The sequence below is a fragment of the Babylonia areolata genome, chromosome 20, assembly GCF_041734735.1.
Source record: "Babylonia areolata isolate BAREFJ2019XMU chromosome 20, ASM4173473v1, whole genome shotgun sequence".
In the NCBI taxonomy this organism is placed as follows: domain Eukaryota; kingdom Metazoa; phylum Mollusca; class Gastropoda; order Neogastropoda; family Buccinidae; genus Babylonia; species Babylonia areolata.
The window spans coordinates 36,331,635-36,359,258 of NC_134895.1; the positions used below are offsets into that span (position 1 = coordinate 36,331,635).

Consider the following 27,624-nt stretch of genomic DNA (forward strand, 5'->3'; position numbering starts at 1 on the left):
ACCTATTCACCAGAGCAAAACAGCACAAATAATACATCATGGACTGTGGAAAAGAGAAAAAAAGTGTCAAGGCTTGCTTGAAAAAAGAAAGGGGAATGGATTGGGAAGGCAGAAAAAGGAGACAACAGCGAAGAAAGAAAAAAGGCAGAAACAAAGAGTGACAGAAACACACATACACACACACACACACACATTCTGATTCAACACTGACAAGAGAAACATTTGTGCTCAAAAATATATATAGCTTTATTGATGATGAAAGTTGTCACACATCCCCCCATTACAAGCACAACAGAACAGCATGAGACTGTCAGCTTGGCAGTAAAATGATTTATACACATTGCACACTATCATGTCTCTTCCAACATGCACACATCACGTCAACATGTCACATGTCATATCTCTACACATAATCATGGCCATCAAATTCTTGTTAGTATCATTGTTATTTGATCTCATTACCATTACCCAAATACAGTCACGCTTCTCCTTTTTTCTTTACTTTCACCATGCAAACTATGGGAGAAGAAGGAGAAGGGTGGGGTGGGGGACAGAGTGGAGAGGGAAGGGGGGCGTGACAAACCATACAAGCATCACCCAGTTTTTCGTTCACTTCTGAGCTCATTTTGCCTAACTCTTCAGTTTTAATGAAGGATACTTTATATATATATATATATATATATATATATATATATATATATATATATATATATATCATCCATTCCAAGAGTTTTAAGTGAACTGACCAGTGTTCTCAAAACTTGGTTTACCTTAATCCTGTGACTTCTGTTGAACAAGTTGTTCCTCAATACTCACTTAATCCTCTGTATCATGTGGTATGCGACCCAAATAAAAAGAGATTTGATCTGACACCTATTCATGCTCACATCAAATCAGTTCATGACACAACCCATTAAGCTACATGTATGACCTAAATTGATGTTCATGATCCCATGGACACCAAATGTGCACACGACTCACATTTGATGTCTTTATTTGTGTGGAACAATAATTGCTAACAATTTTATGCCATAGAAGAAAAACTTGCTTCCTATTTTTCAGTAACAATGGGTCATGCTCAGTCCAACTCACACTCAATAGTCTTATTCATTAAACTGGGATCAAATTTGAATCATGCTGCTTACTAGACTGACATGTTGCCCATATCTTGGTGAAAATCCCCCTGAACACAACCAAGAAATCTTTTCTGAAGCATCAAAACAACCAACTGATCACATACACATATGCCCACACACACGCGCGCACATGCACACACACACACACACACAACGTGCACACACGAAACACAAACATGCACAAAACACACATACAAACAACAACACATACACCATACAAACACACCAAACACACACACACACACACACACAAACAGCACTAGTTTATCTGAATCAACCTCTCCTCTTGTTATTTCTAATGTGGAACTTTTGGGTGGGGTGGGGTGTGTGTAGATACATGTAAGAATGACAGGGGGCGGGGGTGGCAACAGTTTAAAAACCCTTCTCCCGAGAAAAGCACAAGATTTATGTACATTCTGTGTATATGACATAACAGCCGTCATGTCTTAAAGCACAAAAAGACACATGTGACCACCTCATCCAATGAAAAAAATGAAAATTATTTCATTAAAAAAATTTTTAAATTTAAAAAAAAAAAAAAAAAACAACCAAAGAACACAATGAATGGCCCCGGTCAATGCCAAGCTGATTTTATTATTCAAACACGATTCGGCCAATCACCTGAGAAATATGTACACACTGAATTGTCCCAAGATTTTTTGACAGGTGATATGACATCAGATGGACCAAACTATCTTCAGTCAGTGTGCTCTCTGAACAGACAATGTCAAGTCAACATCAATCAATCATAAGCACACTTTTTTTTTCTTCTCTCTCCTCAATATCAATGTGATAACACTCCTGAAGAAAAGAAACACAAGTTAGACAAAATACAGTTTTATGAACAGCAGAACAAACAGCATGTACTTGTTTTGTTTTTTGGGGGGGGTTTGTTGGGGGTTTTTTGTTTGTTTGTTTTGTTTTTTTCCTCACACACGGTTTTTCTCTCTGAAACCAAACCAAACACAATTCTTCATGAGCACACCACCAAATGAAAATCCAGTGCTGTCTATTTATCAATATCATGCAAACGATGAAAGAAAAGCAGACAACACTTATCAGAAGAATTCCTTCTGATCAACCCTAAGAAAAAGATAAATACGTCTTCCAGAATCTTACGCAAATACACTATAGAATTCATCAAAAATAAAATTGAATTGTAGAAAGAAAAAAAAAGATAATGAATCTTGAAACTGGATGAGTGGGTGTGTGTGGGAAGGGGCTTGGGGGGAGGGGGATGTGCTGAGAATACATTTTCCAGAATTATCCTTAATGACCAGTTTAAAGAAAAATATTTAAGCTTACAATGTCACTAAAAATCTCCATTTCGGCATTTTATCCACGCTAAAATCAAAACTTTTAAAGCTGTGATTTTGGCCACAAAATCAATACTTTTGTCAACATCTTCCAATCCATACACACCACCTCCAAATCCCTCTGTTACATCCCTCTTCCATCATCCCCCCTCTCCATAAACAAACAATCCAGTGACACGTTTCAATGAAAGCAACAGCCAAAAGGTATGCACACTCAACACACCCAGTCAACACACAGAAGACCGCAGAATATTGAAATTTTCCATGGGACAGAAAATACCCAGGACTGCAATTAGGAAACATAAACCACGGAAAAGGTCAGGTATACTATACACACTTTTAAGAGAACTGAGAGAGAGGGGTGGGAGGAAGTGAGAGAGAGAAAGAGAAAAGAGAGAGTAGGAGGATAGAGTAGGAGGATGGGAGAGAGGAAGACGAAGAAAAGAGAAAGGGAGGGAGAGACAGAAAGACAAAGACACAAACACACAGAAATAAGAGACTAAAACTAACACACACACACACAGAGAAGAAGACAGAGAGAGGACCCTGAGATTTTTTAAGACATGAAAAGGTGAGGAAGGAGAAAGGTGAGGGGGAAGTGGAGTCTGAATAGTGAATATCAATTCTGAAACTGGAAAGTATGTGCCTTAGTCAGAAAAATGATGCTGTCTTTGTGCAAAAGCATGCATGCAAGTACATACTTTGCCAGTACCATGGGCTTATCAAAACAGAACCGTAATGTGTTGTTGTTTTTTTAAAGAGATGTTTGATGAGTGCTCTTGATTGTAACACAACACAAAGTACAAAACGATATCAATATGTGGACACTCGTGCAATGCTGTCAATGCCTCTAAATTCCCTTAAGTACAAAGAAAAAAGCAAACCAAAAAAGCCCAACACCAAAAATAACCTTCTGCTGCCAGCTTTCTGGAAACCTCATCTTAAGTCCTTTGTGCTAAACTGCAATTGAAAAAACAAAACACATGTGCTATACTCCTACATGCACATTCAACATGAAACACATTTCTGCAAATTCTCTTATGAAGCAAAACTTAATCGACAATGGATGTCCGGTCAGATTGACCACCTTTTATCCCCAGTTCCACACAACATAAAACATGCACGTACACTGACACAGATACTGATATAAAGGAGACCAACAAATTTTAACTGAAAGATTACAAAAAGGAAAGTTAAAGAAAAAAGAAAAAACCCAGCACAAGCTTACTGATATACAGAAGAAAGAGACCCGAAAAAATTAAAACAAAGATGAAAAAAGAAAGAGAAAGAAAGAAACAACATACTGAACTTTACTAAGTAACCTTGTAAGAACATGACGGTGATAAAATTATGTACAAGCTATATATCACACCGACTGAATGCAGTCGCTACAAAAGGTCGAAGGTCCCACAGCCGTTTATGGCCATCGGGGCAAAGAAATAATATCCTCTGTGTCTAGGGCTTGGCACAGTACGGCGATGCCCATTCCTCTCCTCCTGTCACTTTCACCTCCCCAACCAAAGCCAGGTACTGGATTCACACCTGAGTGGAGTGAGGAAAATCAGAGTGAAGTACGTCCCCCCCCCCCACCACCCCCCCCCAAGGAAACAACACCATGTCAAAACAGGGCCTCAAACTCTCATCACTGGTTAACATTGGATCCTAACTCCAACACCAAGTCATCCATCTGTCACAGCACCCCAAAATATTATACATAACAAACGAGAACAGCAGACCTATCTTTCTCTTTAATACAAGCAGTTTTCTTGTCGTTGCTGCTGCTATCTGCAAAACGGAGACTAAGAAAGCCAGTCGACCTATCAACCTCCAAAAGCCTGACAGAAAGAAAATTTTAAAAAGAAAAAAAAACCTCAAGAAAAGTAAAAGCAAAAAATAAGGTATGTATTAATACAAAGAAACTGTATTCAGGCACAAAGTCATCTTGCATACACATTCAAACATGATGCTTCTGTCCAAACTTAGTATGAACTCGCATGAATCTCCATGACTAAACATGCACAACATAAACATTTCAAAAAAGACCAAAAAAGCCAAAGACACAGGCCCACCTTGTGCACAATACACTGATCAAATGTGCTCAACTCAGCACTTCCTCACTGACTGCATTTAACACTTCTTTTGGACTGTAATTTCACTTCTATGCTTCAACAAACATAAAACAAAACAAAAATCCAAAAATCTAAAGCCTGATCCATATCAAACAAATATACATGGACTAAGAGCTCAAAGTTAATGGCTTTAGAAGGGAGAATTGTACAACAGAACACAAAGGAAAACATACAGATCACATTATTCAAGTAAGCATTCATACCTTTAAAAACTTTTTTCTTTTTTTAAAGCGAAATACAACAGTGAAAACTTGCCTTGTTTTTTTTGTTGTTGTTTTTTTTTTTGCAGTGATGGGCATGGTGTTTAAAGGTATGCTCATGCACACACACACACACACACACAAGCAACTTAGGATGACTGTTTTTACAATGCTGACAAACATTTAACTGACGACAGACAGCGCTCTTATCTGTTAATGGAGTCTCTTTATCGATGGAAGATCCAAATCAAGCAAAAATGGGACCACCACCATCACTGAAGGGATGAGACATGAGGAGAGGGAAGGGGAGGTAGACAGGAAACTGAAACAGCGTCTTTCAGTAACAGACTGCTGCAACAGCCAATAGTACCATCCCAGTCGGCAAGCAGTTGGAGTGGAAGACTTGTTATTATCATGATACTGTGTTGTTGTTTTCTTGAATAATTGATACAGAACTGAATGAGCAATGAATGATTGTCCAAAAAAAGAAAAGAATTTTTTTTTTTTTTAAAAGAGGTGATTAAGTTAAAATTGTATAGTCATAAAAAAAAAACTAAAATATAGAAGATACAACTGCAGCTTGAGCAAAACAATATTTTTTAAATTTTTTTTTTTAATTTGAGATAATACAGAGATATCAAACCAACAAAGAGCACAATTTATAAATTGAAAAAATGTATATATTCAAGTGATCGTGAGATAAACCATTCACCAGCCTCAAGCACATGAATGCAGATTTCATTACCAGTCAAAACCAAAGACGTCATGTGAAACAAATAAAACAAAAACAAACCAGTCCTGAAGCATAAAACATGTGAAACAAATAAAACAAAAACAAACTAGTCCTGAACCACAAAACCATCAATGAAATAGATGGCACTCGGAATATAGATACAAATCTTTTAATCTGAAACTTTGCAAAGAAAAGGAATGACAAGACTAGAATGCATTCCACTGCAAACCTCGGGCTGGGCAATAATGCTATTCATACCTGAGGAACAAGTGTGTCCAAAACCCAAACGATAACATAAGTGTATGACTGAGTGTGAGCACATGTAAATCACCTTTTTAGTCACATATGCTTCTGACTGACAAACCTTAAATGACCAGTGAAACACAATGAAAATAAACTGATGGAATTCAGTTTATAAAACTATCCATGTCGCATGACTTTACCAGATAACTTCTATTAAATAATGACCAAAAACAAAAAAATCCTTCTGCTTTTTCCCTCACACTAATTTTCAAACAGGCTCCTTTGATACTGTTCCATATTCTCTAGCCAACCACTCAGGGCCTATCCAGACTGCTCAACTAAAGGCTATCTCCTCTTTTCTGCACAACAAATGTAATAGCACAGTCTTCACTGCTGGAGTTTCTCCCCTTTAACCCTTTGCTAAGGGGGCCGGCGGAAAGGGAGGGTTGAGGAGGGGACGGGGGGGGAGGGAGAGAGAGAGGAAATGAGAAGAGGAGACGGCAGAATGGGGAAGAAACTCTGTTTACACTTTTGAGACATGATATGCACCCAACAATTTAACAAGATACTCACTGAAAGCTACCTAGCCTCTGTAGTTTTCATAATACTCACTGACATCATCACTCAGTACACCCTCTAAGACAAAAGTCAGACAAACTTTTTTTGGCAAGGAATAGAAGGGGGACAAGAGGCGGGGTGGAGGCATGTTATTTCTCTGGTGGAGTCATGTCATTTCTCAAAGACCAACCCAAGTAAAACTCTGCACTAATTCCACTGACTTTTTTTTTTCTCAAGGCCTGACTTAGCGCGTTGGGTTACGCTGCTGGTCAGGCATCTGCTTGGCAGATGTGGTGTAGCATATACGGATTTGTCCGAACGCAGTGACACCTCCTTGAGCTACTGATACTGATACTGATAATGGAACATTCTTAACACAAGGCAAGTGTAAAGAATGTTCCTAATTCTAAGCTAATTCCACGACTTTGGAACATTAACACACAGCAAACTTACTGCTGCAAAGATTGGCTCAGGCGACCCAAACCTGGACTCATGCGCCATCAAAAAAAAAACCAAAAAAAAACAAACAACTGAGCAGCACACAGAGAAAACACCACAGTCTGAATGATACGAACGTCATGGAAAAAGCCCAACCACCAACCTGAGCCACAGCAAAACATGACCAAAATGATCATACCACCCTTTACCCAACAACAAACAGGAGATCAACAAACCTTAACCTCTACAACAGAGACAGCTGGGCTGGGTTGCAAGAGCGATCTTAGCAGCGCTGAGTTTGCTTTGCGTTTAAGTATTTTCCTAAACAATCTGAGCAGTGCTAGGTTTGTGTTAAGCACTTTCCTAAAAGATCTTTGTGGCACCAAGACTACTTAGTGTTAAGAATTTTCCAAAGTCAATGTTAAATCCAGACTAAGGAACCTTCTTGACCTAAAGCAAACTTAGTGCTGCAAAGATTGCTTATGCAACCCACCCCTGATCCTGGAAAAACCTGAAAGTCTTTTAACAGCAGACCCACAACAAACATGAACATCTCAAATGGCAGGCCCTGACCAACCACATCTAAACCTCTCAGACCCATACTGAATCTAACCTCTCCTTCAACAGACATCCAAGTAAATGCAAACAGCTTCAAACAACAGCCCACCAGACCCACAACGAATCTCCACGTCTCAAATGACAGACCCACAAAAAAAAAAACCTCAACAGGAAACCAGCAAGCTGCAATACACCCTTTACACGACCAGACCCCAACAAACCCTAAAGAAAACAGCGTTCTGTGAAACGACAAGTGTGAACCTTGATGACAGACAACAAAACAACACCAGCCTGAACTGCTAAGAGACAGACATGGAGAGACTTTCAACAGCAGCAGCAGCATCCTCAGCTTCAGGAGCCGAATACCAGTATACCCCCGGTGCCAAAAAAGCACAGACACAGCCGAATCCAAGCTCTATAAAAACACCACCACAGTTTAGTACATACGGGGTTATAGATCACACACACTGTACAAACTCCGCAAGTGACAAACCACCATACAGTGCACACTGTCTGCCCACGAAGGCACAGTATAGCTTACACCACTGCCTTCATTACACACCTGCAATGCCAACAACAAAAATCTCATTCCTCTGCCACAAAAACATTCCTGCTAAAATTTTGTCCCATTCTTTTTTTTTAGATCAACCTTGTACAGAATTTTCCCAAATTTCAGTCAGTGATGCAACCCACAAGATGAAGTCGTCAGGGATTCGGTGAGTTTTTATCACAATTGTTCCAAAAGGCTACGCTGTTCAGTCCAAATGTATTGCACTCTTTTGTCGCTATGCTGTCAACCAAAGGCAACCTCATCACCTTCAACTTTTACAGGAGATGAGCAAATGACACCAGCCTTCCTCCCCACTGCTCACTTTCCAATGGGCACAAACACTGCTGCTGGGGTCTGATGATAATATTGACCACTTGTAAAAAAAATTTTTAAGTGAAAAATATTTTGAACAAATTTATATATTTGACTGCTATCAACACATTTAACATGCTGCTCTGTTCACATGGTCTTGGGCTTTATCTATCAAGAGGAGGACTACAGAGTTTATGTGTAAATGATACAACTCATCACCTTTTTATACTTCACTACAAATATACAGATGACTCTTTTGAGACCAATGCCTCTCCTTCAATCTCATAATCAGGATAATTAGGACTTCAAACCCAATTACCCAAGAAGCAGATTCAAAGATATCAATCTATCAAGAAAAACAAAAAAGAAAACTTTAAGAACCATACACACATTATTTCTGTTTGTATGCCCTCATTCAGAATCACAGCAAATGTGCTCCATGTTGACACACAGACTTTGAGAATACATCTGCGTAGGATATATGTATAGCACGTCACAAAAATGTTATAAGCAAACCAATGTGTTGGAACATACATGGAAAACAATCATTCTGCATTTTCTAATGACACAGACAAGAGCAAAATAAGCCACTCCCCAAGTCAGTGACACAGGACATGTACATTCTTTCCGACAACACAAGCACGACAGTAGGAAGCACGCCTGATGTCAAGATAGAGAAACAACCATGATGCTGCGAAGGTTTTCTTTTTACATATGTGCAAATAGTCATGCAAAAATCTTATCCCTTTCACTCTTAAAGTTCATGCAAATCTGTTCGCTCTCAATCTAAATCTTCATGCAAATCTACCGCTGTCAAACTTAATATTCATGCAAATCGGATCATCATTACTAAATGTTCAATTAATACAAATCTGATCATGTCACTCTGTAATGTTCAGGCAAGAATCATACCCACTTTCACTCATGACAAAAGTCTTGTGTGACAAGTCCACAAGTCCGAACCACAATCAAAGCAAAATTACATGTTCTACATTCTCAGCACTGATGCAACAGCACATATACACACAGTCTTTAGTTTATGATAATGCTCTGTCAGCAATCCACAACGCACTCCTATGCTAAGCAGAATGTACAGTGCACACACACAGCCACTTGCATCTGCAGCCTCAAACACCCTGGCACCGTGAATCCCTTCATTGTACAGTTCATGTTTTTGAGACAAAGAGCAAATACTGCTGCGTAATTAATTTTGGTTTCACATGTCACATCAATGCAACAAAACAGGAGATGTGTCACTGGTTTCTTTCGTCCAGGCATTCACATCAACCCTTTTACACATCAATCATTTTGCTTCGAGAAACGTTTGGCACACATAGTGACTGGGAAAGGCAAACATACCAAACAGAAGCATCTGTACCCCAAACATCACTAAAAAAAAATATAACAAAATAAATAAATAAAAAATAATCCAAAACTCTTAAAATACATCTTTTTTTCTTTATCGAACTCTTAGAATATGTCATTTTTCTTTATTAATATACTTTCTTTCAATGACAGCAAAACTTGATGCTTGAATTTTGAGTTGAAACCGACAAATCTGATCAAAAAAACATCTTGACATGATTGAAGCTAATTAAAATAAGCACATACAAAAATGAAAGAATAAAACTAAACATAAAGAACTGCTAAATATATCAGACAAATGAAAGAAAAAAAGAGAATGAAAATAAAAACTGCAACAAAATGACTGGAACATGATTGAAACCAAGTATAACTATGCATACACAAGAAGAAAAAAACAAAAAAGGAAACAAAAGTTAAAGAGACGATTCAGAAGGCTGATAAATGTAGAAAAAAAAAATCTTTTTTTTATAAAAAGAATGAAAATTAAAACGGCAGCGAAATGATCTGAACTGACTGCCTGATCATGGAATGTTGAAAACACGAAAGCATTCAAACACTCCAAAACATTATAATTAATGCCTGCTGGCATCATCGACAGACATGTCTCTTCTCTTCTCATTCTGGAACTAATATCAGTTGTACACACAAGCAATTGAGAGAAACATAACATACATAGCATCATAATTGTCAAATATAAACAATATCCAAAAAACTATACACTGAATCTTATTATTACTAAGGGGGGAAATATACACAGAAAGGAGACATTTAACTTGATAATCCACCGGATTATCACTTCAGAAACCACAAATCTGTTACCTGAACATTTCGTTGTTTACCTATTTACACACAGCCACAGTTTTCAGTGTAAGAGGCAACAAATTAGATATGGCCCAGTAACAATTTCTTTGGTTCAGAAACTATGATTTTTTTTTTTTTTAAATTCTTTTAGTTAATGTTAATTCTTAAACAAATAGTAAAGAGTGGATACCACTCTTTACTATTTGTTAATCATTTCATCTCCTGGCCTCATCATTTGTTAATTTCCATTTAATGTTAATTCTTTTTTTTAAGAAAACAGAACTTTACAAGACTCCCTGGTCTTTATTATAAAAGGGTTTCTTTTCTTTTAAAATAAAGAATTGTCTACTCTTGCTGCTGTTTGGCTCCCATTCCAATCACCACTTTCCTCTGCTAAAAAAAAAAAAAAATTATAAATTTTTTTTTAAAAAGATCTTACAAAGGAATGAAACTAAGGTATCCACCCCAGACCCCCATAATATTTAACTCCATCCTATCAAAATAAACTCTCAGGCGTGTTTAGCCTACAAAATAGAAAATTCTGTGGAGAAATTAGCACTCAATTTTGTTTTTAAAAAAAGTAGAGAAAAAAGATAACCGAGGACATAAGACTGATAGAGAGAAACCAAGAAATATAGAAGAAAAGGAGAAATCACCCTGACCAGTAGATAGAAACTTAACAGGACAGGCGAGCTGATATTTTGAGAAGCCACCTGCTACTGCTATAAGTTTATGAGCATTTCATGTCAACAGAAGTGACAATGAAGAATGAAAAGCCAACACACACACTCACGCACACACATGCATGCATGTACACACACAACACACACAGTCACACACACACACACCAGTCACAAACACACAAATGCAGTCAAACACACACACTGTCACACACACACACACAGTCACACATTGTACACACACAGTCATACACACCCACACTTTTCACCCTCCTTCCTCTCCCCTCCAGTCAATTAAAAGCAGCTTAGAACTGAAGCAAAGGGTTAAAAGGCAGCGTGGCACTGACGCAAAAGGTGGACAACAAAATACAACAACACAGAGCGCAGAAAGAATGAAGCACGTCATTGTAAAGTATATACCAGCAGAAGGTGGGAGAAAGGCAATAAGCAGCAGCCACACCACCATTTCCAGACTACAAGTAAATGTTTCCTTCTCTCTTAAATTTGTAAAGCCCTGATCCAGAACTACTGTGAACAGCAAATTCATATCTTGCAAAGTGAGGCACACCTACTCATTCACTGGTGCAACTCAGTTGTGTGCTATGACTCAGTGGAACTTGACATGAAGAAATCAGGTGCGACAACCAAGCAATTAAAACATTATGACTTTCAATCTGAGAGTACTGGGATCAAGTCCTGATCACGACACCTTCACAGTGGGTCAAGAGTGGCGATACTTCCTATCTCCCAGGTCCACAGATGTAAAGACCCACATGTGCTTGAACCGCCTTCATGTGTCTACACATACAGAAGATCAAATGTACCATGCCGGCTTTCGGTGGGTTTGGAAACAAGAACATACCAAACATGCACAACCCCCAAAACGGAAAAATGGCTGCCTGCATGGATGGGTGAAAACTATCATGCACAGAAAAGCCCACTGGTACATACAACTGAACATAAAAGTGACAGCCTTACACGGTGATGCATTATCAAAGTTAATGTGAGGCAATGATATCTCGATATCTCACAGCAATTGTTATTTGGAATGGTATTTGGTTTCTCTAAAACTATTTATCATATCATTTCCTTAAGGTTTTTTTTTGGGGGGGGTTTGTGGTCAGGGTGTGGTGGTTGGGTGAGGGGGGGTGTGGGGGGGAGGGTAAATGGCCCCCTTTTTCTGGTGCTTTGTCTCTTTTTATTCATGGTTCTATTTTCAAAAACAAGATGGGTTTTTGTTGCTGATTGAAACCCTGAATACATTAAACATAACTCCAGTCATTTTTATCCATATTATTCAGTTTTCTCTCCTGTCTTCCAGTCTGAAGGTTAACAATGTTCTTCCTTCTCTCTCCTACCTCCTCCAAGTTTAAAAATAAGACTTCCACTATCATATCACTGCAAGCTTCTTTAAAACCCTCTTGCATTCATTATGGCCACAGCCGAAAACTATGAAGTGTTTCTCTGTAAAATATATGAATACAAAAGGGTTAAGTCTGGAAACCATGGCAGTCCAATGCAACAACTCAAGGAAAGACAGGTGGGCCAGGGAATGAAGACCAACAGCTAAAGAGACAGAGTTTTTTGACGATTCCACTTCCTCTTCTATCTTCACCCTCTCTTTCACCTGGATAAATAAAAACTTATGCACCAGACTGAACTGGCTACTACAGATCCTAAGAAAGCGTATTGTTCCTAGATATTTTGAGCACAGGGTGTTCTGGTCTGGTTATTTGTGCAGTTTTCAGTTTTCAAAAAAAAAACTGCTGTTGTTTCTGTTTTCATTATCATTGTCACTACATTATGAACTAATTTAGGAAAAATAAGAGTATGTATCAACTACACTTATATTCACAGAATTTGAAATTTGGGGCGAGCAAAGCGGAAAGAAAAAGAGCAAACAGTTTGTCCGATCAAAAACTACTAAAGCTCACACACAATTCCAGTTTCTACCACCAGTTCATCAAACTCTACAAGTTCCAGAACCTGAATATCTATAATAAAAAAAAATATTTAAAAAATTTAAGTTTTAAAATAAGATTTTAAAAAATTAAGCCAAACTCCTGAACCTTTAGAATACAATGCAGAAACCAGTCTTTTTATCTTTTTTTTTTTTAATGTTTTTTTTTTTTTTTAAATAAACTTCATATAAATGATAAATATACCTCTTTCTGTGTGACTGAAGTTTTGTTCCACTTATCTGAGAACCAAAATAAAGAGTCTTTTTCTAACCAAATCTATCAATCAGATGACTCTTTGAGCATGTTCACTTCTGTTAAAATTCTTATTCAATCATATCTTAAAATGTTTTTTCCTTGCATTATTTTTAAAAAAAATAATAATAAAATATGACAGATAATTACATAAGTTTATTGTTTATATTGCATTGGTAGCCTCAACTGAAAACAGTAGTCTCGAGATCATGAAATCAAGCAATCTGATTGTATCAGTCAAAATACAAACCATAATCAATATACACTTCACAAAAACAAAAATGTATCTATCTCTCAGTAAAGTCAGGCAAACACTAACAGACAACAGAAAAAAAAAACAGAGAAGAAAAAAACCTGACAGATTCAGTTCTCCCGTCTTGCTTTTTTCTTCTTGGTTTTGGGAGCTGCCGTCCAGGAGTCTGAAACATAAAACAAAAAGTGAGTTTGAAGATCTTTTAAATGACATGAATGATAAACTTTTAAACAGTATCCGAGCAGTAGTCCTAACTGATGATAATGTGCAGAAATAGATTTAGACAGTTTCTGGGCCATCTTCCTGGTTGATGATAACGTACACAAATATTTTTTGGACAGTTTATGGGCAATCTTCCTTGATGATAACATACAAAAACAGTTTTGGACTGTTTATGGGCAATCTTCCTTGTTGATGATAACGTACAGAAATAGTTTTGGACAGTTTATGGGGAAGTCTTGTTGATGATAACGTACAGAATTAGTTTTGGACAATTTATGGGCAATCTTCCTTGTTGATGATAATGTACAGAAATAGTTTTCGACAGTTTCTGGGCAATCTTCCTTATTATTGACATAATGTACAGAAATAGTTTTGGACAGTTTCTGGGCAATCTCGCTTATTGACATAATGTACAGAAATAGTTTTGGACAGTTTCTGGGCAATCTTGCTTATTGACATAATGTACAGAAATAGTTTTGGACAGTTTCTGGGCAATCTTGCTTATTGACATAATGTACAGAAATAGTTTTGGACAGTTTCTGGGCAATCTCGCTTATTGACATAATGTACACAAATAGTTTTGGACAGTTTCTGGGCAATCTTGCTTATTGACATAATGTACAGAAATAGTTTTGGACAGTTTCTGGGCAATCTCGCTTACTGACATAATGTACAGAACTATTTGGGGGAACAATCCTCCATTGCTGAACCATGACTAATAAATCAAAATCAAAAGTGAAACAAATCACACAATGTGCAGGCAGCAGTTACAATCAAGTCGATCAATGTTTCGACTTTTTCCTGACTTTCATCACAACTTTCCCACTTGGATATTACATAACAAAATCCCAATCACTTGCCAAACACACCACATAGAAACCAACAGGCAGACAAGTTAAGACTTAAGAGACCACTCTGTTTTGAAAGCCTTGTTGACCCAACAAAGAACACATGGTTTCAGCTCACAGATTAAAGTTTTTTGCTGTTAGTTTTGAGGTGATGCTGTTTGTCTGGTTGTTTCATCACTGCTCATACCACTTTATTACTGTTTTTCGTCTATAAATTTGACAAGACTGTGCAGAGTTTCAGTATCCTCAAGAACAGAAGAGGAGAAAAATGTTAACTGCACACTGGTTGGCTCAGGCCCACTGGCTGACAATTGCATACCACGAACGCCATCGGCTAATTATCTCCTTCCACCATCCACTCTTGGTATCATTATTTTTATTGTTTTACCATTTTTAAACCACTGCTGAATTTTTGGCTATTCAGCATAACTTTTTCATTTTATTGTGAATGTAAAAGCCTAGTTTTCTGGAGTTCAGCACAGCATGCTTCCCCCTAAACATTACTGTTGGTAGGTCTGTTGCACAGCATGTCACAAGCGTTTCACTTCCTAATCAAAATCTGTCCATATGATCTGTGGACTACACCTGCACACAGTGTACATTCAAAATGAAACCTGTACAAATCCACCCTTAAATCTCTTACACTGACAAACAATATTTCAAACTTGATAAATACTGTTGTTGTTTTCAAAGTGACTGCAGGGTACATACCCGATGATCCACCCAGTTCATCAAAGGTGACAGGGGTGGCTGCTGCAGCTTCTACTTTTGGAATCTCTGGGGCTGCTGGTGCCGTTGCTTCTGCCATTGGTGCTGGCTCTGGTGCTGTTATCAACGCAAATTACTGCATTAAATACCTGGCTCTGCTTGACGAAGTACTGCACTACCTGTGATATAATTCTCCTTCATAAAAGCATAACCAAAATCAAACACCGCATATAGCTTTCAATTGAGTCAGAACTTCTGGATCACTGCAAGTAATGTGTTAGCTGAACAATAATGTGAACATGTGGATGATTGATGAATAATAACATGAACATAAGGTCAAATGTCGCGTGAGAAATGTTTGCCATGCAGTCAAACGTTGAATGATAATACTAGCAAGTGGTTCACTGTTCTGATAAACTATGAATATGTGAAAGAAAAAACATCACGACAGAGATACAATGAACACACTTTCTTTTCTCTGCATCCCCCACCCCCCGCAACCCCCTCCCCCCAGACCCCATCCCCTCCCACTAACCCTCCACCCATGATGGGGCATCTCTCTCTTTCTCTGTATATACCTGGTTCAGCCACCGGTTTCGTTTTCTCGGCAGCCGCTTTTTTAGACTTTGAAGGTTTCTTAGCTTCCTCCTTCTTGGGCTCTTCTGCTGGTTTGGCTGCCTCTGCCTGGCCATCCTCCTTAGCTGCCTTATTGGTTGGCTGGACACATTAGGTGCAACAATTCATATCAAAAGTATTGATTAATTATCCGCCTGACTATGGAACCTTAACGAAATTCAGTGTGGCATGAATTTTTAGTGTAAGAACTACTGCTTGTACACGATCCAGCTGTACAAAACAGTGCCATCTCCAAAGTAGGAAATCTAAATGAAGAATGGTGGCAAACTTCCAGACAAATGATATCAATTACAGATAGACAAAAGTACTTCACTGACAAATACATATCTTACACTTACAGATAAATAGCTTTTCTTAGTAATAGATTATATTCACTACAAAGCTTGGTACAGTTTTGTCCATTCCACAGGGACTGCTTTACTTGCACACAAAAAACATAACAAACAAAAAAATTAAAAACATTGTAGACACTTTATTGCACCTCTCAAAACTGAATAAAGGCACTGCTAAATTCAAGTAATCCAAGACACTGAAACAAACCTAGTGTGTATATTACATTTTTGGTCAAGGTAAACTGCATAGTTTACACACAAAAAAGAGCTAAAAATATATTTAAAGTAATCAAAGAAATCTGCCAATGAGATTCTCATAACTCATCATTTTAAAAAAATCATAACTGAAACATGCTATGCTTCCTCAATCTCCTCAACTGACAAAAACAAACACAAGATAAAACAAATAAAACAAAAAACACCCACACAGTGTTGTTTTTTTAAGCCCTGATTATAGTGCCCTGTGGTGGTGTTATTTTTTCAAAACCATTCCACCCCACCCACCCTCCCCCCACTTCCCATTTTGATGAAAACTGTTAGCACTCAAAATCCACGTGCTGAGGAGGTAGGGTGCATTATAAACACCCATTATTAGTAGCAGTAGCCGTAGTAGTAAGAGAAACCCCAAAACTCAACCATACACATTCGTACCAGACCCCCCACTCCCACCACCCTTCCTTACCTGCGACGGTGCTGAGGTGCTTGTGGCACCAGACTCTTTGCCCTTCTTCTTCTTGGGGCTCCTGGCAGGTTTGGCCTCGGCACCAGGGCTGCTCTCCTTGGTCAGGGCTGCCGCCGCCACAGGGACAGGGGTGGGTTCGGTGGGAGGTGGCGGGGTGGGTTCCTTGACTGGGGCAGCCGGAGTGGGAATGGGAGTAGGGGCAGGGGCGGCAGGGGCTGCCTCCTCTGGAGGAGCCTCTGCAGCTGCTTTCTTCTCTTTCTTCTTCTTGTTCTTCTTCGTCTGGGCCACCTCGAACTGCGGCTGTTCAAGTCCCATGTGACAAAAACAAGCAGGTTTGTAGAAAACTGTAGAGCTTTTCTTTTATTTTCTTTCTTTTTTTTCGTTGTTGTTGTTGTTTAAATACTCAAAGATGCCAACACCTGTCAAGTGTTTGTAGGAACAATCAAGAAATTTGGAAGGAACATTCTGAATTTTGTAAGAACACTGGAACTCCGAGTTACATGAGCAAACGCACATTTTAGCTTAATTCACAGGGCACAGATGCTGTCTGACTGAGACACCACTTGATTCAGCCACATTCTCTCCTGTTCGGTCAAACTATTAAGCTGATAGGTTCACTCAATGTTGTTTCGAGATAAACACGCTCGCGATTTGCTGAGCATCATCACGCGAATCCAAGGTTAGTAGTGACTGCCCTGGCCTCATGATCAATAGGTCAAGAGCGTCTGGGTAATGTTATGACAAGAAAAAATGAACTCATCAGAACAATCTGACGGTGCCTTAACGTCGGAACAAAGTGCAATTGAGTGTAACAAAATACCGCAAAATCTTAACAGTTGGCATCTGAATACTTTCAACTACAAAGAACACACACACACACACACTCACACACATGCGAACACACACTCTCTCTCTCTGGAGCATTAAATCAAATTTTTGCTCTCTGCAGTTCAACTACTTCAGGTCAGGTTTTGTTTCATCTTTTTCGTATGGACAAGCCAACCCCCTAGGAGTTTGAGGAACACTACTACCAAGCTTAACTTTTAAACCAAGACATCTGAAACTCGTGACAATAAAAAGAACAGGATTTCTTTTAAACCTAAAACCTGCAACCAGTGTCAGTAAAGAGAACAGGATTACCTTTCAAACCTAGACACCTGAAATGAGTAACAGTAAAGAGAACTGGATTACATGACAGTTTAGAGGACAAGATTACCTTTATACCCTAGAGACCTGAAACTACTGCCAGCACAGACAGCAGATTATCTTTCAAACCTAGAAAATAAAAGTACACAGAAAGGAGTGGCAATAAAGATAATTACCTCTAAAACCTAATACATGAAACTGTTGACAGTAAAGAGAACAGGATTACCTTTACAACCTGGACACCTGAAACTAGTGGCAGTAAAGATAAGAGGATTACCATTACAACCTACACACCTGCAACTAGTACAATAAAGAGAACAGGATTACCTTTAAAAGCTAGACACCTGAAACTAGTGGCAGTAAAGAGAACAGGATTACCTTCACAACTTGGACGCCTGAAACTAGTGGCTTACTAGTAAAGAGAACAGGATTACCTTTACAACTTGGACACCTGAAAGTAATGGCAGTAAAGGAAACAATCACCTTTAAAACCTAGACATCCTAAACTAGTGGCAGTAAATAGAACACGATTACCTTTAAACCCTAGACACCCGAGTTTAGAGAACAGACTTAGCTTTTCAAACTAGAAACCTGAAGAATGAGATCATGATTACCTTAAAAACCTAGGCACCTGAAAACTAGTGACAGTAAAGTAGTCATGATTACCTTTAAACTTCTCACAAGTTCATTTCTGTACGTATTTTTTTTGTTTTCTTTATGTTCCTCTTGTATGTTTTCAGGCAAGAAAAGTATTTAAATCTAAGAAACCTGAAACAAATGACAGTAAAGAGAACAGCCCCTCTTAAATTAAAGATTTCCATCACCAGGAAAATCATCTGACCTCATCCTGTGCAGGTGCAGCCTTGACCTCCATCTTAACAACAGGTGCAGGAGCGGCAGCGGCAGACACAATGGAAGAAGCAGCTGCAGCAGCAGCTGTAGCAACATCGACACTGTTGTTGCTGTTATCATCACCGGCTACTTCTGCCTTCTGGTCCTCTGCCTGCTTGGCCTGGAGACAAATCAGACATGGCTATTGATGTGTACAATGAGGGTAGAGTGGGTGGTGATGTGTGGGTTTTTTTGTTGTTGGTTGGGGTTTTTTTAAGAGTGTGGGAAGTTGGGTTGTTTTTTTTTAAGGTTTGCTTTTGTTGTTAGCCACAGGCACATTTCATATTTTTTTCTCCTTTTCTCTTGATGGATAAATGGGGTGTGGCAGATGGAAAAGGGGGCTGGGTATGGAGGGTATTATCATTCTGAACATAAACTCAGGCTTGCTGTTGCTCTTTTTTCTTCTTCTTTTTTTTTTTTTTTTTTTTCATGCAAGAATTTGTACACTTAACTCTGTATTCTGTCAAGTTTCATTAAAACAAAATGCCTGGCAGGCAGCTTTTCCATCTCACCTTGGATGCCTTCTTCTTCTTCTTGGACTTTGGGGTGGAAGAAGCATCACCAGCAGCAGCACTGGCCACCTCCAGCTCTTCAGCAGGCTTGCTGCATTCTTCCGGCATTGCTTCGCTCTTCTTCACCGCTTCCTCCTCCACCACCACAGCAGCAGCCGCCGCGTCCTCCTTCTTGGGCTTCACTTTCTTGTCCTTGCGCGACTTCTGCACCTCCCAACCGTCTGCAAAGTCTGTGGAGTTTTCTCTACAGTGTTAACTTTAAATGAACAAGCAAAAAAGAAATAATGTTATACAAATAACAAACTGAGAAAGAAGGAACTGACAAACGTAAAAAGAGGAAGGATGGTAGAAAAAGTGGAAATTCATGAGTGGAAAAATGGGTGAAATTCTACACTCACTGTGTTTGCCACTCATGATTATTTTACTGTTGTTCGATGCTACCCTGACGGTTGTTAAATTTAGCAGTATCATTACTGTTGTTAACTTTAGTATAATCAACATCATTATTATCATCACTATTACTACTATTATCCATTCATTTCAGTGCAATTTGTATCAAAACAAAAACTAAAACACAGTACACTAATGTAACAATGAGAAGCCTGAACAAATGTTTCCAACTTCATGTCACATTCATCCACCTTAAGACAAGCAACATTCACCAGAAATCTGATCCATCTACAATTCACCCATTTCTGCCAGGTCCTTTACCTAGAATTTCTTCACTCCACCGAAGTGTGAATGGGTACATGACTTGGTTGGGGAAGGTTAAAACATTTGAAGGTTCATGCCCTGCTCTCATGGTGACCTCAGTTTCAATACCCCTCCACTTCTGTGCTTGGGGGGAGTCCTGTCAATGTCGTCAGTATCGGCGGATTCGTGGGGGGATGTTGTTTGAGGGACGTGGTGGCGGTCTCCACTCTGGGAGGGACACTCAGTCAGTCTGGCTCCGCGACTAAGCCATTATTGTCGTTAGTAGGGGGCTTAGTAGGTGGTGTCCTAAGTACGTAAAATCAGAACAGGCACCACTGAACACCACCGAAGTGACTCAGCAGCAGTGCAGAGTCTCCTCTGGTGTGTGGCCTCCTGGCGACCTAACATCGATGGTTCCCTGTGGACTGCCGATGCTGGAACTGCGACGGACGAACCTGGGTGTGGCCGTGTATGGGGGAATCTAAATGAGCGGCGTGGGAGTAATGCCACTGAAACGGTGCAGATGATGGGGCAGCACAAAAAAAAAAAAAAAAAAAAAAAAAAAATTTGAAGGAGAGGACCCAGCTCCACTTTCCTTTGCTGAGCTACTACACACAGTGGATATGAATTCATTGCCCCAGTGGCCATAAAAGACTACGGAACTTTTAAATTTTTTACTTTAAATTTTGTGCTGTTTTCTTCTTCACACACACACACACACACACACACACACACACACCCCACCCCCCTCCAAAAAAAAAATGACACAACCAATAAACAGTCCAGAAATGAGGCAATGCAGATGTGAAATGGAGAAAGATAATCTAACACATCTACAAAATAAATCTTACAACTATGTTTTACTCCCAGCATACCAATACAAATACTAGTTCCACCAAAGTCTCTCGGAATCTTACTTTCTTCTTCCGGTGAAAACTTGGCAGCCTTGGCTTTCCCCACATCCTTGTTCCCCTTCTTCCCCTGAAAAAGATCAGTTACATGAAATTTTAGCTACGAGGGTGATGGCAGTAAGACCAAATGGATGATATTATGAAGGGCATGATGAAACTGAAATGTGGCTATTTTCTTGTAAAATTCACAAACACACACACGCTCGCACATACACACTCACACACACACAAACACGAACATATCCTAACACACACACACATAATGTATTCTTAAAATCAAGAGAAAAAAAATCACAGCATCCATCTTCAGGCATCATTATTTATGCCAAACGGTGTAATTATATTTCTCATTTTCTGTCTGAAAAGATGTATGCTTTGTAACTAAACCTATGTGGGAAAAGCTTTTGTGTGTTAACGCATTTGTGTATTTATGTGTGCATGTGGTGCATATGTTACTGTAAACATGTAATGGACATGTGGTGCTTTACTGTGTTAAAAACTGCTATATACTTACATTAGAATATATATATAAAAATTTTAAAAAAATGCATTATACAATTAACAATATATTCATAAACACACTGGTACATATGCGTGTTTGTTATGTGCACAATACTTTAGACTGTCATGGCACAGCTTTAAAAACAGCAAGTATTGGCTGCATGGCAGTTCAAATTGACAATCATGACAACAAGTAGAACAAGGCACCAGCATTTACCGCTTTGTCCTTTTTCCCCTCAGCCTTGGGGGTGGCAGCTTTGGTTTCACTGCGGGCAGACTTGGGTGGGGACGGCTGCTTGCTGGGTTTGGGGGAGTTGGGTTTGGAGGAGGAGGAGTCCTCTGCAGGAGCAGGCACAGCCACCACATGTCCGTTGGTCTGACTCTTGGGCTGTCATCAGAAGACAGAATATTATTCAACACATTATATGATTATTAATTAGGTGATATTATTCAACACATTATATGATTATTAATTAGGTGATTTTCATGACCACCACATGTCTGTTGGGCTGATTCTTGGGAAATAAAGTGTTATAAACTGATTCTTGGGCTGTGAAGTAATATCAGTTACGAGGAGAATGTTCAATACATTATTATATATATATATATGATAGTCAGTCGTGTCCGACTATGACCATCAGAACGGCAGAGGAGGCAACTGCTGTTCCGACTATTTGGGCTAGAATTTGATTATAGTGGAGAGTGCCTTGCCCAAGTACATCCCCACTCTCTCGGCCAAGAGGGTTTTAGGACAGTCAGCGTTGGGATGGTTCCCAAAGGCCAACTAGCCCACAAGGCTGCAGCACTAAGAGCCAGTGCAATTTTGCCTCCTAGTTTGTGAGTCATAGTCCTCTCACTTTGCTGTTGGCCCAAATGTAAACTTATGTCAATCTGTGATATAAGCCGAGTGCATTATTCAATTAAGTGATTTTAACAATAACTACATGTCCGTTGGGCTGTTCCTTGGGAAATGAAGTGTTATAAACTGATTCCTGGGCTCTGAAATATTATAAGTTAAAAAAAGAATTATTAATACATTATCAATCACGTGATTTTAACAAACATCACATGTCTGTTGGACTGAGTCTTAGGCCATCATCAGTTAACAGAATATTATTCAATACATTATTAATCACATTATTCTCATGACCACCACATGTCTGCTGGACTTATTCTTGGGCTCTGATCAGTTAGTGGGACATTATTAATTTAGATAATTACTAATATTAGATGATTTAACAACCACCACATGTCCATTGGACATTCTTGGGCTGTGATCAGTTATCAATAAAAGATAACTCGATACATGATAATTAAAACGATAAACATGGTTTAAACAACCACAACATATCCACAGGATTGATTCTTGGGCTGCCATCATTTAACAGACAATTCAATCCATTATTCATTTGGTGATTTCATTCCATTAGAATTATTCTTGGGATGTAAATGCTGTCACTTAACCAGCTGAGTGCCTATTACTAAATTTAGACATCAGCTGATGTCCTACAAAAAGTATTGCCACAGTGCCTGTAAGGCATCCACTGATGTCTGCATATGTTTCGATTTTTCCTTCAATGGAGTTTGGTTAAATTCACACACAGACTCTGAATGGTTAGTTTGATGTGTCTGGATAATAAAGATGGTGGTGGTGGTGTGTCCATCGAGATCGATGATGACCATCATTGTCATCCAGATGGGGGATGGGGGATGGGGGGAGGGTGGTGGTGTGGTGGGGGGAAGGATGCTCATGAATCTATCTGTGAGTGCGCAGATGGCTGAATAGTCCAATCTGCGCACGAAATGTTCGCTGACAGTTGGGGCAGACAAAGACAGGCATAGGATGACTGATGACTTGCGCGATGAGTTTGTTTAAAGTGAAGAGGAGCTGCGCAACGTCGACCTCACTCTCTCGTCCGGGTCCACCAATTTCCAGTGGCAAGACTAAGTCGAGACGACTGGAGGATGAGCACGGATGCAGTGGATGACCAAGATATCCTTTCAGTGTCTCATCTTGCTCTCTGCACTCCACAGTGCGTTGCTGTAATCGCCTTCCTCTCCGCTGAACCGATAGGTTTCTTCCGCAGATTCTGCCGGATCCAGACTTCGCATACATGGGTAGACACACCCCGGAGGCCAACTGCGTGTGGCATGCACACAGCACAGTGGAGCTAGATGGCCGTCAGTGGCTCTCCTGAGCCGACGCCCTTTTATGGATCTCCATAAGGGTGTCTAGCCACCCGCCTCACCAGTCCCAGAAGGGAGCGGTGGAAGTGCCGGTTTAGTCGTCGGCAACCCGACCCTGAACAGGTTGTACTGGATTACAGGTTACCAGTAGCAGATCTAATGAAGATACTATTCAAATCAACATACATCAGGCAGAAGACCCCTTTCTGCTCAATAGTAATTTGCTAACAGACCACATGATACACGCGTGAAAAAGGGGGTTGCATCATGTGCAAAAAAGGCATTGAAAATAGTCTAATGATTGGTTTAAAAACGAAGGTGACTGACAACGACGGTGATAAAACTGACAGCCTATTTGATGGTAATTCAGTCCGTCTATCCAATCAGACAGCGTTTTTGAACAAGTGGCTATGACTGACAGAACACGTGCAGTAAGCATTGGAAGAAGGGGAGGAGAGGGAGAGGAGTGATGCAAGATGATAGGTCGAATGCCAGCCAGAGGTCATGAAGGGGGTGTGGCTGTTGGGGATGAGTATGCTCACATTTCAATGCAGACTACACGAAATCGACAACTGCCAATGCTCCACGATTTTCACAAAATGCAGGGATGAACCTGCACTGGACATGAAACATGTGCTTTTTCAATTTTGTTTTTAACACTCCTTTTCACTGAATCAGATGGATGACTTGTTTGAAGAGGTGGCAAGCTGGATGCACACAGCAGACACTTTAATCGGCCCATGTGCAACTTGAAAGGAGTGAATGTCATCAAAGAACTTCATCCTCTCACTTGCAAAAGCTCTTAGCAGCCAAAAAGCTTGCCAGCTCAGTTTCTGAAACAGTGATTGAACTTTTACGTTGACTATACCCACCTTTGTCATTGCTGGGACAGTGATTTACTGACAGGTCTGCACAAGCTGTGATTTGGTTTCATAAACTTAAAGCAAGTTTTAATTTCTTCTACAGGTATAATCTGACAATAGACATGCTATTTCTAGCTGTATTTTGTTTCTTTTCTTTATGGACGTCACTTTGTAGAGGTGGAAATAGACTTTTTTGTTGCACAAAAATTGTCATCTTGACTTTACATGCCTGAACAGTTATCTACAATCAACCTAATTGAGGGGGGGGGGGGGGGGGGGGGGAAGCCCAGAAGCAGAATCTACACTCATTTTCCTTCACAAAAACATTTACTTTCTTTCTCTATCGACCATAGCTTTTGTGCTAGAATTTTTTGTGATTTATTACCCCCGAATCCTCAAAATTCCATGGCAAGGGGAGAACACTTTTTTTTTTTTTTTTACAAAATTCTCTGGCGTTCTACTGGCTAACAGATTATCAAAATTTCAATATATTATCAATTAGGTGATTTTAGTGACAGCCATAAGTCCATAAGCCATTAGACTGCTTTGGGGGCTCTAATAACACATAATTTTTAATGGTATGAATAACATTTCCTCTGATTTGTAAAACTTTACTTCAGTGTCCAGATCAGTAACCCAAAACAGCCTGAACCAAGGAACTAAAGTGAAAAGACATTGGGAAAAGAAAATGCATAATTTGTGGAACTAAAATGAAGTCCAACAGAAGGGGGCAAAACAAAACAATGAAAACATTCAAATCTGAAACCCCCAATAGCTGCTCAGCCTCCTCCTTGGCAAAGCATCTGCCTGCAAGCAAAGAAATAGATGGTCACCTCATCCCCTGTAGATCAATCAGAACTTTATACTTGACACTGTGACACATGAACTTTGACTGGTGCAGTGGCCAAATGGTTCGAGTGTTGGTTTATCGCCTAGGTTTAATTCGTATGGTTCCTGGTTTGGGCACACCTGTTGGGTTAGAGGTAGACATTTTTCCCAGGTCAACACTATGTGCAGACTTCAACCTGCTACAGTGCTAGTGCCTGACGTCTTATGTGTGTATATACACAGAAGATCAAGTATGCACGTTAAACTTAAAGATACTATAATCCATCATTCCATGTGAGGGCTAGGTGGGTTATGGAAACAAGATTTTGTAAAGTTCTTTGAGCGTGGTCTCTGACCAAGGATTGGAGATAAGTATCTTTTTCATCTATATCACGGAATCAACTATATAGAACTTAAGTCTGTAGATTGTTGCTTATGTATAAATTGAACCATTTTGATGCTCAACACCATCATATATGTTAGATTATATTTATAATGTCCTGTGAGAAACTTTTCAAAAGGATTACAAAGGCATGAATTAAAAACAACAAATAAAATCAGATCAATGTATTCAACCACTGTGGTGAAGTGATTATGGGTTGAAAAGTTCTGATATGACAATAACCAAAAGAAAAAAGCCAGAATGTTACACTGGATGAAGTGGTCCAATCCAGTGAATGGTTATTTTACATTTTTACAATCTTATTATCTGTATTATTTGCATGTGACTGTGGTACTTATCTTTTAAGGAAGTGTCTGGGTTTGTTCCAATGTACCTTTTATTTACCGTGTGCTAGCTGAATCAGTAGCGTAAGCAGCACTGTCTTGAAGTTGTGTACCTTGTGAATGGAGTACCACTCTTTACTATTTGTTAATCATTTGAGCTCCTGGTCTCGTTGTTTATCAATTTCAAGTCGAAAAACCAACAAGACAACCATGTGTTTGTTCTCTATTGTCCATGTATTCTGTGTGGCTTGTTCAGGATCAAAGAGACTATGCCAGTCTTGAACAAAAGCTAATTTGTGTTTGCACATTTCTTCTGTCTTTGCTGCTGTGTGTACATGTCAAATGATTGGTATAAGGGCACACCCAGGGCTTCCTTTTTTGAGATCCAATGTACCTTTTATTTACCTGTGTGCTAGCTAAATCAGTAGCATGAGCAGCACCGACTTAAAGTTGTGTACCTTGTGAATGGAGATTTACCACTCTTTACAATTTGTAAATGATACTTAGTGACTTAGTAAATCAATAACTTTCTTAATTAATCAACAATATTTCACTCATGATTTTATTAGTATAGTGCAGTCCGCAGGCTTTGACACCTCGAGTTGAAACAAATTTGTCGGTTACATGCACTCTTCCTTGCGACAATAGCACTCTTCCTTGCGACAATTGGCATTTTCCTGGGCCATTTGACAGTTCTAAATCAAACACTCACAGACCTGTCAATTTGGCCATTTTGACTCTGAGTCTGAGGTGTTGAGAACTTTCAGTTTTCTGCGACTTTTCCCAAAACTTATTCCCAAAATCCAATAACCAGTTCCAGTATGACTATAATAAATTTTGTTACCCACACGGTGACACCGTGTCGTCCGTTTTTATTGTTATTAATACTTTAAAGAAACAACTGGTATACAAATACAGTCCACAAACTTACAAACCTTAACTTTCTTTGCCTTCTTCTGACTCTGTTTCCGATCTTCATCAAAGCTGAAGCTGGGCGGCTGCGCTGGCGACTTGAAACCGAAGATAAAAACAAGTAATGCACAAAATAGAACACCAACCACTGGCAAAGCCACATGTGGTGACGCTATCTCTGTGAATTCCATAGCAGAGCAATAAAAGTTTAACTCAAATAACTGAAAAGGAAAGTAAAATATGGGTTACAGGTGCCTCATAGCTCGACAAATCATGAGCCTAATCTTCGGAGATTTCTTGCTGACGTAGAATGCTGTGTACGTCATCAGATTTTGTGTTTATAACCAAGATGGATATTTGTGTGGAGATCAATAAAAATAACTAATAAGCGTGTGGAACAAAAATTAACGATATATCCCTGCTTTCTTTTATTTCTTTTGTGAACATTTACTAAAACACGAAGATCTCGTTGATATTGTGATCACACCCAAAAAAATAACTTTTTGCCACAACCTCATGAAATCTGTATTATGAAACAACG

The 27,624-nt window shown here is 39.2% G+C and overlaps 1 protein-coding gene across 1 annotated transcript; it reads right to left on the minus strand.

Annotated features, from left to right (window-relative positions):
• Positions 1–221: 221 nt before the first annotated feature.
• LOC143295459 (uncharacterized) lies at positions 222–27,366 on the minus strand. Its single transcript, XM_076607174.1, has 9 exons — positions 27,107–27,366; positions 21,785–21,955; positions 21,073–21,136; positions 19,463–19,692; positions 18,901–19,071; positions 16,914–17,213; positions 15,842–15,980; positions 15,267–15,380; positions 222–13,651 (listed from the first exon to the last, which is right to left on the minus strand). The coding sequence occupies exons 1-9, from the start codon at positions 27,272–27,274 to the stop codon at positions 13,596–13,598; spliced, it is 1,413 nt and encodes a 470-aa protein (XP_076463289.1). The 5' UTR covers positions 27,275–27,366; the 3' UTR covers positions 222–13,595.
• Between the last annotated feature and the right edge of the window lie 258 nt (positions 27,367–27,624).

Bases quoted from the DNA above. Each gene is read 5' to 3' on its own strand.
- LOC143295459 (XM_076607174.1), bottom strand. From the start codon at position 27,274: ATGGAATTCACAGAGATAGCGTCACCACATGTGGCTTTGCCAGTGGTT. The intron at 19,693-21,072 runs GTAAGATTCCGA...AAAACTCCACAG, and splicing joins GTTTTCACCGGAAGAAGAAA to ACTTTGCAGACGGTTGGGAG. The intron at 15,381-15,841 runs GTATATACAGAG...CGTTGATAACAG, and splicing joins GAAACCGGTGGCTGAACCAG to CACCAGAGCCAGCACCAATG.